Below are 13,815 nucleotides of genomic sequence, written 5' to 3'. Positions count from 1 at the left end.
CGAAAAAAATATATTTCCAATGACATTCAAATCAGCATTGAACAAAGGTGCACACAGTTCCACCTGGGCGAGTCTGACCACATAATCAGAGACCACTATGATGGATCGCGGGAAAAGAGCAGGAAGGTTTTTCTAGGCTCAATTCCTATCTTCCAATGGTGCGACTGCTGTCGACATCCAAAGACGACCCAACTGGAAAAACGCTTGGAGGTAAGGATGACAGCAGTAGTGTACTTATACATCGTATATATATATATATTTTACCTTTATTTAACTAGGCAAGTCAGATAAGAACAAATTCTTATTTACAATAACACCCTATGGGACTCCCAATCACACCCGGTTGTGACACAGCCTGGAATCGAACCAGGATCTGTAGTGACGCCTCTAGCACTGAGATGCAGTGCCTTAGACTGCTGCGTTGCTCGGGAGCCCGGAGTGTCTACGGCGATACGGATATCACTTATTATTGATATCTACGTAGTGCATTGATGTGAGTCAAACTGCTGCTCTCTCATTTAGCTATTTGCGCCTTACGGATTGCGGTTGTTGTGGAAGTCTGTTCACAAATCTAAATGTGTATTTGAACCCAAGAATGGTTGAATTCAAGAACTTTAAGCTGCCTATCAATCATTGTTTTTGAAACCAGCGGACAGCCAGTGAAAAATCTGCTCTGGCAACAGCTGCAGAGTGTAGATCCCAGCCTATGGAATAAAAGTGTAGCTTTTATTGCTCAATCTAATTCATGCTGATAAAATAAATAAATCATAGGTCTAATGTACACTCGCACACTTTTAGTAGACTTAAAGGGGCAATCTGTAGTTGCTACATCCATTTAAGGACTTATACATTATATATATTAATGTAAAGATATCATTTTATTGATTATAATATTTAAACTCAGAAAAAAAGAAACATCCATTTTTCAGGACCCTCTCTTTCAAAGATAATTCGTAAAAATCCAAATAACTTCACAGATCTTCATTGTAAAGGGTATAAACACTGTTTCCCATGCTTGTTCAATGAACCATAAACAATTAATGAACCTGTGGAACGGTCATCAAGACACTAACAGCTTACAGATGGTAGGCAATTAAGGTCACCTAGGACACTAAAGAGGCCTTTCTACTGACTCTGAAAAACACCAAAATAAAAATGCCCAGGGTCCCTGCTCATCTGTGTGAATGTGTCTTAGGCATGCTGTAAGGAGGCATGAGGACTGCAGATGTGGCCAGGGCAATAAATTGCAATGTCCGTACTGTGAGACACCTAGGACAGCGCTACAGAGAGACAGGACGGACAGATGATCGTCCTCGCAGTGGCAGACCACGTGTAACAGCACCTGCACAGGATCGGTACATCCGAACATCACACCTGCGGGACAAGTACAGGATGGCAACAAAAACTACCAGCGTTATACCAGGAAGCACAATCCCTCCAACAGTGCTCAGACTGTCCGCAATAGGCTGAGAGAGGCTGGAATGAGGGCTTGTAGGCCTGTTGTCTGGTGAGGACCTGCCTTACATCACTGGCAACAACGTCGCGTATGGGCACAAACCCACCATCGCTGGACCAGACAGGACTGGCAAAAAGTGCTCTTCTCTGACGAGTCGCGGTTTGTCTCACCGGGGGTGATGGTCGGATTTGCATTTATCGTTGAAGGAATGAGCTTGAGGTTTGGAGGTGGAGGGTCCGTCATGGTCTGGGGCGGTGTGTCACAGGATCATCGGACTGAGCTTGTTGTCATTGCAGGCAATCTCAACGCTGTGCGTTACAGGGAAGACATCCTCCTCCCTCATGTGGTACCCTTCCTGCAGGCTCATCCTGACATGACCCTTCAGCATGACAATGCCAGCAGCCATACTGCTTGTTCTGTGCGTGATTTCCTGCAAGACAGGAATGTCAGTGTTCTGCCATGGCCAGCGAAGAGCCCAGATCTCAATCCCATTGAGCACGTCTGGGACCTGTTGGATCGGAGGGTGAGGGCTAGGGCCATTCCCTCCAGAAATGTCTGGGAACTTGCAGGTGCCTTGGTGGAAGAGTGGGGTAACATCTCACAGCAAGAACTGGCAGATCTGGTGCAGTCCATGAGGAGGAGATGCACTGTAGTACTTAATGCAGCTGGTGGCCACACCAGATACTGACTGTTACTTTTGATTTTGACCCCCCCCTTTGTTCAGGGACACATTATTCCATTTCTGTTAGTCACATGTCTGTGGAACTTGTTCAGTTTATGTCTCAGTTGTTGAATCTTATGTTCATACAAATATTTACATGTGTTAAGTTTGCTGAAAATAAATGCAGTTGACAGTGAGAGGACATTTCCTTTTTTGCTGAGTTTAGTAGAAAGCAATGGGTTAGAAGAAGCCTACATAACCAGCCCATAAAGTACAATATTTAACTTCCATATATGTCCAGCTATGTAAACTTTTACATAGATTTATCCAGCAATAGATGTCATTCAATTGGTAACATACATTTTTGTCTTCTTCTAATGCTTCTTAAGGGGAAACTAATCTAAAAGTAACTGAATGTAATCAGATTACGTTACTGAGTTTGGGTAATCCAAAAGTTACGTTACCGATTAGAATTTTGGGCAGGTAACTAGTAACTGGAACAGATTACATTTAGAATGTAACCTACCCAAGCCTGAGTATCAGTGTGTTAACCAGTGTGTTAACCAGTGTGTTAACCAGTGTGTTAACCAGTGTGTTAACCAGTGTGTTAACCAGTGTGTTAACCAGTGTGTTAATAGCCTGCAATCTCTTCCTCTTTTTCTACACTTAACCAGCATGGCTACCACAGCATTATGCAGCGATACGCCATCCCATCTGGTTTGCGCTATCATTTGTTTTTCAACAGGACAATGACCCAACACACCTCCAGGCTGTGTAAGGGCTATTTGACCAAGGAGAGTGACGGAGTGCTGCATCAGATGACCTGGCCTCCACCATCACCTGACCTCAACCTAATTGAGATGGTTTGGGATGTGTTGGACCGCAGAGTGAAGGACAAGCAAAAAGTGCTCAGCATATGTGGAAACTCCTTCAAGACAGTTGGAAAAGCATTCCAGGTGAAGCTGGTTGAGAGAATGCCAAGAGTGTGCAAAGCTGTCATCAAGGCAAAGGGTGGCTACTTTGAAGAATCTCAAATATAAAATATATTTATATTTTTTGTCACACTTTTTAGGTTACCACATATGTGCTATTTCATAGTTGTGATGTCTTCACTATTATTCTACAATGTAGAAAATAGTAAAAAATAAAGAAAAACCCTTGAATGAGTAGGTGTGTCCAAACTTTTGACTGGTAGTGTATATACTGTAGGACATGGTATATCTCTATGGATCAGACATTGTTTGGACTCACATGTTCTAGATGATCTATGTTTTTGTGGTGCTGTATCCAGCAACATCTCACTGCCATAGCATTACTTAGCTTATAAATGGTGGAGTAATTTGAGTAAGCCAAGCTTATAACAACAATGACCTGCTACATGTACCCCATGACTCTGCTGTGACTCATCCACATCCAAAGGTAAGAAATCAGTTTAAATGTTTGTGTGTGTCCATCATATATAGACTATAGGGGACCATGGCTGAGGGTTTAGAAAGGTCATTTTTGGAGTATGATATGCATCTTAGGTCTAACTATAGTTAACGTGATATAATTACTGAGGGGAGATTTTTTTTAAATGCAAAACATGCATGTGGAGTTAAGGCATGTTGATGGACTGCCATCATCAGGTGAGCCTCTGTCCAGTCCTCTCCTATAACGACTGCTTATTATCTCTCATGTAAACAGCCAATTACAGGAGGAAATGGTCTCTGACATTGTTACACCTCGCAGATCCTGCATATAGTCGTTTTTGTTGTTGTTGTTGTTCAGATAACAAATCTAAAACTATTTTAGTTTTGTTGAAAAAAAAATTGATTTGATGTTCTTCAAATATTGTCAATAATACGTCTACTTTTGCAACAGACGGGAAAAATCACAGTAGGAGTGACACAAATGTCCATTTGAAAATGCTGTTGCACCTTGCATGACCATGGGCTCGAGAGGTGGGGTCTCTTCCAAGAGCAGAGAGTCTCTCTGTCCTCAGCTCTTCTACTGTGTTTCTCATATCAACATTGAAGCGCGAGAGGAAGCTCAACAGCCCGCATGCAGCAGACGCTTGACTTCAATCATTTTTGCTCACTGACTCTATTACTTGTAGATTTGGTTGAAAACTGGATCATTATCTTATATCAAACATAAATGGGGTCATGCAAAACTTCTTTGAATGCGGCATCTTCAGTTCGAGGCTCTTTTAAGACTTTTCCCTGGAGAATATGAACATGACAAGGTGGGAAGTGTGATTTGCTGGCATTATAATGTCAAGTTTGCCATCGTCTTAGACTGCGAAGGATGAACCGAATGGGTTCCTTTACATAGAGCCTATAATATCCATTTATGCACTAGAAAAAAAAAACAAGATTTTACAGCAAAAATGGAACCATTTACATTGCATGATATGCTCATAAACTCAACTAATCTTTATAAGATATTGTGTGACTTTGGAATCAAGAATGTCTCAGAGTGTGAAGATGAAAGCGAGACCCCTCCGGAACCGAAAGGTAACCAATCCTATTGCTAATCATACATTGGCGGGAAATTAAATGAACAAAAAAATCAATATCTAATTGTAGTATGTTTTAACTGTAAATAAAAACATTTAGATATTGATGAAAAGTCTGTTTTATTTTGAGAGCATTAACATTCCCAGACTGTTACACACACGTTGGGCCATTCGTTTTTTGATTGTGAAAATATATTGTTTCTCAAATAATACATATTTTAAACTGTTAGTCATATTTTGGGATTTTTGCTGAACGGCGCATGGAGAGCGACCCTCTGGACACCCCCAAGCAGGGCCAGTGCGCTTTACGCCGGTTGAAGTAGCATGCGTTCTTTCTGCTCCTCTGCTTGGATGGAGTGCCCTAGGACTGAATATCATTTTGTTTTTTTTAACGTAAATTAAGACCAGGTCAACAAGTATTGCCTATTTGCTTAAGTCAAAATGGTCTGAGTGTTGCATTGACGGAAATGATCTCTGAATTCCCATTGCAATTGAGCTGATATGTATAATATAGATCTATAATCTTTAAAATATTAAATAAGGGACAGAACATGTTGAATTTAATGTTGCTAATTCAAGCCCCACATATGCACACTCAAGCCCCATATGCACACACTAATGCGACCAATCAGAACTGACTCCAACTGAATTCCAGCTTGCCTTCATTACTGCTGGCTCTAAAATAACCCGGATGAGTAATGCACAACAAAAATATTTTACAATCGAATTAGGATACGCTTAAATGAACGTCAACCTCTTCACACAAGGGCTATGCCATTGAAAACAGACAGACTTAATGGATTGATTATTTGAAAGTAATGATAATGATCATGATGATAATAATGACCGTAACAATGTAGGGATGATAATGATGTTGATTATTATTAAAATAAAGGATGTTTATGATAATAATGATGATAAAGACAATTATCACAACAATAATGCTGACCATTTGTCTCTCCTCTGTATAGATTTGAATCAGACGGTACGCATCTTCCTCTATAGCCTCATCTTCCTGGTCAGCGTTCTGGGTAACAGCCTGATCATCGCCGTGCTGGTGAGGAACCGCCGCATGCGCACCGTCACCAACCTGTTCCTGCTCTCCCTGGCCGCCAGCGACCTGATGCTCTGCCTTTTCTGCATGCCCTTCACCCTCATCCCCAACCTCATGAGGGACTTTGTGTTTGGCTCGGGCATCTGCAAGGTGGCCATGTACTTCATGGGTGAGTTTACTGTACACAGGTCACGACCCTGGTGCCGATATGGTACCTGAGAAACAAAGTCGTGGCCTTGTACTTCATGGGTGAGTCCTGTGGAAGCACTGTACGTACACAGGTTCTCACCTGGGCCTGTACTCACAAAGCGTCTCATAGTTGGAGTGCTGATCTAGGATCTGTCCATATAATCTACTTCATTATATAATCTGAGATGCTTTGTGGATATGGGCCCTGGTTACGTATTCACAAACTGTAATGGGTTTGTTTGTTGGGATTTGTGTGGTACTGCAATAGAAGGTGTTCACATGCTCAAGCATCTGCAAGTGTTGCATAGTTAAGGTATTGTATTGTACACAATCAGTAGGGTCAGATGTTTTTTAATTTTTACCTTTATGGTAAAATTTAGGTCAGTTAAGAACAGATTCTTATTTATAATAATGGCCTACCGGGGAACAGTGGGTTAACTGCCTTGTTCAGGGGTAGAACAACAGATTCTTACATTGTCAGCTCGGGGATTCGAGCCAGCAACCTTTCGGTTACTGGCCCAACGCTCTAACCACTGGGCTACTTGCCGCCCCATGCGTGGTCTGACCTTATTATTGTCTTCTACACCGATGTCACTCACTTCAAGGGGTCAGGTAAGGGAAGAGAGTACAGTAGGTTCTGTCCACATAGGAAGATTGCTTCCAGTTCCAACCACTCACTCACCGGGGGTTGGGGGCGATTAAATTGGCCTGATGATAGAAAATCAATAGAGAAGCAAATCCCAGAAGCCATTAAAGCCTCCATTTTGTCTCTGACCTGGTGCCTGGTGTGAAGAGACACCAAATCAAGTCATCTGATGGCTATTAGCCGTGGCCGCGTTCCCACATCGCCTTTCCTCCACTGGGGCTATTAGCCGTGGCCGCGTTCCCACATCGCCTCTCCTTCACTGGGGCTATTAGCCGTGGCCGCGTTCCCACATCGCCTCTCCTCCACTTGGGCTGTAAATGTACTGGCACGTCTCCTGATTTAAGGAGCCATTTACCAGCGGTGGAAAAAGTACACAGCTGTCATACTTGAGTAAAAGTAAAGATCCCTTAATAACAGAAAATGACTCAAGTAAAAGTGAGTCACCCAGTAAAATACTACTTGAGTAAAAGTCTAAAAGTATTTGGTTTTAAATATACTTAATTATCAAAAGTAGATCTAATTGCTAAAATATACTTAAGTATCAAAAGTAGATCTAATTGCTAAAATATACTTAAGTATCAAAAGTATAAATTAGTATAAATTATTTCAAATTCGTTATATTAAGCAGACCAGACTGCACCGTTTTCTTGGTATCTTAATGTACGGATATCCCTGTGGCACTCAACACTTAGACATCATTTAAAAACAAAGCATGTGTGTTTAGTGAGTCCACCAGATCAGAGGCAGTAGAGATGACCAGGTATGTTCTCTTGATAAGTGAGTCCACCAGATCAGAGGCAGTAGGGATTACCAGGGATGTTCTCTTGATAAGTGAGTCCACCAGATTAGAGGCAGTAGGGATTACCAGGGATGTTCTCTGTTTAGTGAGTCCACCAGATTAGAGGCAGTAGGGAGGACCAGGTATGTTCTCTTGATAAGTGAGTCCACCAGATCAGAGGCAGTAGGGAGGACCAGGTATGTTCTCTGTTTAGTGAGTCCACCAGATTAGAGGCAGTAGGGAGGACCAGGTATGTTCTCTTGATAAGTGAGTCCACCAGATTAGAGGCAGTAGGGATTACCAGGGATGTTCTCTGTTTAGTGAGTCCACCAGATTAGAGGCAGTAGGGATGACCAGGGATGTTCTCTGTTTAGTGAGTCCACCAGATTAGAGGCAGTAGGGAGGACCAGGTATGTTCTCTTGATAAGTGAGTCCACCAGATTAGAGGCAGTAGGGATTACCAGGGATGTTCTCTGTTTAGTGAGTCCACCAGATTAGAGGCAGTAGGGATTACCAGGGATGTTCTCTGTTTAGTGAGTCCACCAGATTAGAGGCAGTAGGGATTACCAGGGATGTTCTCTGTTTAGTGAGTCCACCAGATTAGAGGCAGTAGGGATTACCAGGGATGTTCTCTGTTTAGTGAGTCCACCAGATTAGAGGCAGTAGGGATTACCAGGGATGTTCTCTGTTTAGTGAGTCCACCAGATTAGAGGCAGTAGGGATTACCAGGGATGTTCTCTGTTTAGTGAGTCCACCAGATTAGAGGCAGTAGGGATTACCAGGGATGTTCTCTGTTTAGTGAGTCCACCAGATTAGAGGCAGTAGGGATTACCAGGGATGTTCTCTGTTTAGTGAGTCCACCAGATTAGAGGCAGTAGGGATTACCAGGGATGTTCTCTGTTTCGTGAGTCCACCAGATTAGAGGCAGTAGGGATGACCAGGGATGTTCTCTGTTTAGTGAGTCCACCAGATTAGAGGCAGTAGGGATGACCAGGGATGTTCTCTGTTTAGTGAGTCCACCAGATCAGAAGCAGTAGGGATGACCAGGGATGTTCTCTGTTTAGTGAGTCCACCAGATCAGAGGCAGCAGGGATGACCAGGGATGTTCTCTGTTTAGTGAGTCCACCAGATCAGAGGCAGTAGGGATGACCAGGTATGTTCTCTGTTTAGTGAGTCTACCAGATCAGAGGCAGTATGGATGACCAGGTATGTTCTCTTGATAAGTGCGTGACTGGACCATTTTCCTGTCCTGCTAAGCATTTAAAATGTAACAAGTACTTTTGTGTCACTGAAAATGTATGGAGTACAAAGTGCATTCTTTTCTTTAGGAATGTAGTGAAGTAAAAGTAAAAGTAGTCAAAAATATAAATAGTAAAGTCATGTACAGATACCCCCAAAAAATGACTTAAGTTGAACTTGAAAGTATTTTTTACTTAAGTACATTACACCACTGCCATTTACCCTGAGCTGAAAGGTCCTGGTCACAAGAGAAGAAGAGGAGGAAGAAGAACAGGGTACAAAAGGGATCTGTTGTTGTTCACAAGTGTCTCAATGACTTGAAACTCTCAGCCACAGAAATAGCAACGTCTACGTAGTTGAAGATCCATTCTCTACATTCTTTACAGTCGAGGCTGTACCGTTCTCATGCTTCATAACCCATTCAAACACATTCCATTGATATTTGTTATGTCTGGATATTGTATGGATATACAGGTCCTGGATACAGCATAGCTGAAATTTCAAGTGCCCTTGTAGTTCAAATCCTTTTCAGCCATATTTCCTCATTGGATATAGCATGGATATATATCCCCTGGATATAGCATGGATATATATCCCCTGGATATGTCCCCTGGATATAGCATGGATATATATCCCCTGGATATAGCATGGGTATATATCCCCTGGATTTAGCATGGATATGTCCCCTGGATATAGCATGGATATATATCCCCTGGATATAGCATGGATATACATCCCCTGGATATAGCATGGATATGTCCCCTGGATATAGCATGGATATATATCCCCTGGATATGTCCCCTGGATATGTCCCCTGGATATAGCATGGATATATGTCCCATGGATATGTCCCCTGGATATAGCATGGATATATATCCCCTGGATATGTCCCCTGGATATAGCATGGATATATGTCCCATGGATATGTCCCCTGGATATAGCATGGATATATATCCCCTGGATATGTCCCCTGGATATAGCATGGATATATGTCCCATGGATATACATCCCCTGGATATGGCATGGATATATATCCCATGGATATGTCCCCTGGATATAGCATGGATATACAGTATGTCCCCTGGATATAGCATGGATATACATCCCCTGGATATAGCATGGATATGTCCCCTGGATATAGCATGGATATATGTCCCATGGATATATCTACATGCATTTCTTTCAGCTGGGTTACGGTTGTATTATTTATTGTCTTTGGGAAATTGTCCACCGTGGTGTTTCTTTGTAGTCAGATAGTTCACAGCCTCCCTGATCTGTTTGTTCTTGACTTGGGTCCGTGCGGTGAGATCCCGGCCATGTCAGTAGCTATGATTACCTCATCTGTCACGGTGTGTAACCAAGGTAACGTGCATGTATTTATAGGTGCCGTTGTGTGTTGTTTTGTGAGTTTTGTAACATCCACCGGTTAACGGATGGGGTTGTTGATCAGTGCTGGAACTTACCTCTGCCCCTAAACGCTCGTAAAGTACAAAGTGACTGGCCGTGAACGTGTCAGGCCAGCCATTCAAAGTATTACAGTAGACAGTGTCCTTCCCACCTGCTCTGTGTACAGTATTACATTAGCCATTGTACAAGGTTTAAAGGGGCAATCTGCGATTGCTATCTTCATTTTTGGACGTTTAAATGAATGATATTTTAAATTTTTTTTTACTTATAAATGCCTAATGAGCTTGGTTTAACTGAGCTTATGTTACGTACAAAATCACAGACGTACAAAATCACATATGCTAGTGTAGCCTACAGTCTTGTCTGTTATCGATCTATTCATCAGATTGTATACTCAGTCCTGTGGTACAAAACTGTGGACCGCTAACCGTCGTCATCTCTCCAGGGATCTCGGTGAGCGTCTCGACCTTCAACCTGGTGGCCATTTCCCTGGAGCGCTACAGTGCCATCTGCAACCCCCTGACCTCCCGGACCTGGCAAACCAAGTCCCACGCTGCCAAGGTCATCTCTGCCACCTGGGTGGTGAGCTTCCTGTTCATGCTGCCCTACCCCATCTCCAGCACCCTGGTACCCTTCACCCGGGTCAACAACAGCACGGGCAACATGTGCCGCCTGGTATGGCCCAGTGATGTCATCCAGCAGTCCTGGTGAGAGGATAGATAGTTTCATTTTCGTAGATGGGTGCCATCACAAAGAGGGGTTTCAACTGCTAGGTGATTTTCACTGTAAATAATGGAACGGTCTGTGCAAAAGACGAAATGGGCTATTCATGTCTATTAATTTAAGGGGGAAGTATCAAATTCACTGATTTGTTGGTCTGTTAGATGAGATACTTAACAATGATGAGGTATATCATCACTGAGCGCAGAGATCGGTTCTTGGTCAGGTCAAATCACTTTGATGCATGCTGAATGGGCACTTGCCTTCGACCAATCCGGTGACACCATCGAGCCTTCTTCCTTACAGGTATGTATCCCTGCTGCTGCTGCTCTTCCTGGTTCCTGGGATCATGATGATGACAGCCTATGGCCTCATCTCCCTGGAGCTCTACAGGGGCATCAAGTTTGAGATGGCCAACAGGAAGTCCAGCAGAGGTACGTATACAAAACCTCAACTGACCTCTTGAAAATGTCCAGCTCTGGCGATATTATCATGCCATATCAATTTGGTGGCATCCTTATTGGTCATTGTTACCATTGGCTAATCTTTGGTAAATCTAATTTTCACAGGATCAGTCATTATTCATGTCTTATTTTTCTGATCTATCACAGAAATGATTTCCTTATCTTTATTAGATCCCCTTCTATCACCTATCATTTTTATTTAGAGTAAACAACTTTAGTTTAAGTTAATTTTGTATTCACATCTGTTGTTATGATCTGTCACAGAGAGACAGTGCAGCACCGGCAGCATCAAACGCGGGGACAATGACGGCTGCTACCTCCAGCCCGCCAAGAAGAAGAAGGGCGAGCTTGCCCACCTCCAGAGCCCTCCCTCGACCCCTAGCCCTAACGTGACCGTCAACAGCAGAGACAACGTGGACAGCAACAAGTCCAAGCTGAGCCGCGTGTGCAGCAACAGCTCCACCTGCAACCTGATGGCTAAGAAGCGCGTGATTCGCATGCTCCTGGTCATCGTCTGTCTCTTCTTCCTATGCTGGACGCCCGTGTTCGCCGTTAACGCCTGGCGGGCCTTCGACCGCCGTTCGGCCGACAAGCTCCTCTCGGGGGCGCCGATATCCTTCATCCACCTGTTGTCGTACACCTCCGCTTGTGTCAACCCCATTATATACTGCTTCATGAATAAGCGTTTCCGCCAAGGGATTTTGTCCACCTTCACCTGCTGTAGCAGCCCCAAGGCCGGTGGAGTCGGGAGGGGGGCTGGGAGTAGGATGGGGACGGGGAGAGGGGGAGGAAGAGGAGGGATGAGGAGCAGAGAGGAGAATGGGCACACGCCGCAGAGTGGTAATAACACGCGCTTCACATACAGTAGTATCCGTGGCTCCGCCCAGGCTTAGCTTCCTTTCTCCATCATTGACCAATCAGAATGAGTAAGTGGTCATGCATACACACACACACACACACACTGTACATTGAGCTTTCGGTCTCTGATGAGGTCATGCATGCCTGCTTTCAACTTTTAAAGTCACCATACTTGTGAAAGTGGACATGTATGTATGAAGAGAATCTCAGACAATAGGTTGATGATATACTTGGTGTCATTACAAAGAATGGACAAATCAAACGATGACATGTTGACTACATGAAATGGAGAAATGGAATAATCAGCCAAGGTTTTCAACAAGGAGAAGGTTATGAATTTAAATAAGTATCGGTAAAGAAACTACATGGCCTGAGGAACGGTGGCACCTGATATACCTCTTTATGAGGTACAGGAGCCTAAATGCTTCTTTAATAGGGACCGTGAGAAAACATGGCTAGTTTATGTCTACAGCCATGAGGTCTACATTCAATGCTGTTCCTCCACAGACATCCACCTCAAACACCCATGATGTGTACAATCGTCACGGTGTCTCTTCACGTAAACCCCTCCTCCTCTCCTGAATCACCCACGGGGAAAAGCAGCACCCTAGTTGTCTTGGTTTGACGTTGACCAGATGATCCCAGAGGAACGTCCAAGCAGCTTTTTCAGAGCCATGTAAAGATCTCCATGAGCATGTTGAACGGATGAACCCTGGCTGACCCTTGTGTGTGTGTGTATGTGTATGTGTATGTGTGTGTGTGTGTGTGTGTGTGTGTGTGTGTGTGTGTGTGTGTGTGTGTGTGTGTGTGTGTGTGTATGTGTGTGTGTATGTGTGTGTGTGTGTGTGTGTGTGTGTATGTGTGTGTGTGTGTGTATGTGTGTGTTTTCTCCCCTCTCTGCATAATATTCTCTCTGTACACATTCTTGTCAGGGACTTGAAAGGCACAAACCACAGCCCAATGACGACACCACGTTCCCCAAGACATTAATAACTTCCCATACCTCGGACTCCTCTTTACAGGCAGTGTGACACACAAATATGCCCATACATGTAAATACCTCTGGACTAATTGTTACCATCCCTGGCCTTGTCATGCTCTGAAACGCATTCCTAGCCTTGTAGCATAGTGTCATCCTCATGGGCGCACAAAAAAAAAAAAAAACTGTGTTTTCTTGTCCTTGACTCAGTCATCTTTTATCGTTGTACCTAGTGTACTATTTATTGTATGTGACACGACTGTGGCCTTATCGTGGTGTGGGACTCTGTGCACCTGTCTGTCCCACTACTTCAAAAGGACCTTTCCCAGCATTACCTGTCAAGCATTTCACACCGGGTCTCTGTTGACTTGGGTTGTTAAATATATTGCAGCACAAATGTAGCAAATTGTGTTGTTTTCTCGTCTTGGTTGTATTGTATGGTCATGTCACTGTTAATTGGAGGATTTTTAGTGTTGCTCTCGAAGGGAAATTGTTCTGTAAAGTGCATGGGATGCATTACCAAAAAAAAAAAAGAAAAATATTAAATATTAAATATTAAAAGTCTGTAGTGTTGTATGAGAATGTCAGAATGCATTTCTGCTCTGCTATGCTACTTGCTGGTGTCTGTGGGGGGGGTTCAAATCTCTGAGTCAGGAGCTACAGCAGAGAGATGTGCTGATGGATTGCACTGGGAGGGCCAGTGTGGTCTTCTTCTTCGACATGAGGCTTCTGAGAAGCATAAACACACCCCGTCATTTCAATGTGGAGAATTGGGTCATATGTTTAATAGATCCGTTGACCAATGAGATTCCTTTATTCAACCCACTCAAAAAGACAACCAAAAGTTTGGGAATTCAACAATGT

The 13,815-nt window shown here is 43.4% G+C and overlaps 1 protein-coding gene across 2 annotated transcripts; it reads left to right on the top strand.

Moving 5' to 3' along the window:
- Positions 1 to 4,040: 4,040 nt before the first annotated feature.
- cckar (cholecystokinin A receptor) lies at positions 4,041 to 12,785 on the top strand. Of its 2 annotated transcripts, none has more exons than XM_024405905.2 (5): positions 4,041 to 4,615; positions 5,589 to 5,840; positions 10,376 to 10,637; positions 10,957 to 11,084; positions 11,379 to 12,785. In XM_024405905.2, exons 1-5 carry the CDS (start codon positions 4,489 to 4,491, stop codon positions 12,005 to 12,007), a joined length of 1,398 nt encoding a protein of 465 aa, XP_024261673.1. In that variant the 5' UTR covers positions 4,041 to 4,488; the 3' UTR covers positions 12,008 to 12,785. The 2 variants fall into 2 exon arrangements, with proteins under 2 accessions (XP_024261673.1, XP_024261674.1); XM_024405906.2 differs by having other exon boundaries at positions 4,042 to 4,344.
- The last annotated feature ends 1,030 nt before the right edge of the window (positions 12,786 to 13,815 follow it).

This window comes from Oncorhynchus tshawytscha, linkage group LG15 (assembly GCF_018296145.1).
Source record: "Oncorhynchus tshawytscha isolate Ot180627B linkage group LG15, Otsh_v2.0, whole genome shotgun sequence".
NCBI classification, from domain to species: domain Eukaryota; kingdom Metazoa; phylum Chordata; class Actinopteri; order Salmoniformes; family Salmonidae; genus Oncorhynchus; species Oncorhynchus tshawytscha.
Note: the sequence above shows the minus strand (reverse complement) of the source record. Positions and strands in the feature narration are given on the sequence as shown.

Coding starts and splice junctions, on each gene's coding strand:
- cckar (XM_024405905.2), top strand. CDS start 4,489: ATGGAACCATTTACATTGCATGATATGCTCATAAACTCAACTAATCTT. Junction 4,616..5,588: donor GACCCCTCCGGAACCGAAAG/GTAACCAATCCT, acceptor TCCTCTGTATAG/ATTTGAATCAGACGGTACGC. Junction 5,841..10,375: donor GGTGGCCATGTACTTCATGG/GTGAGTTTACTG, acceptor TCATCTCTCCAG/GGATCTCGGTGAGCGTCTCG.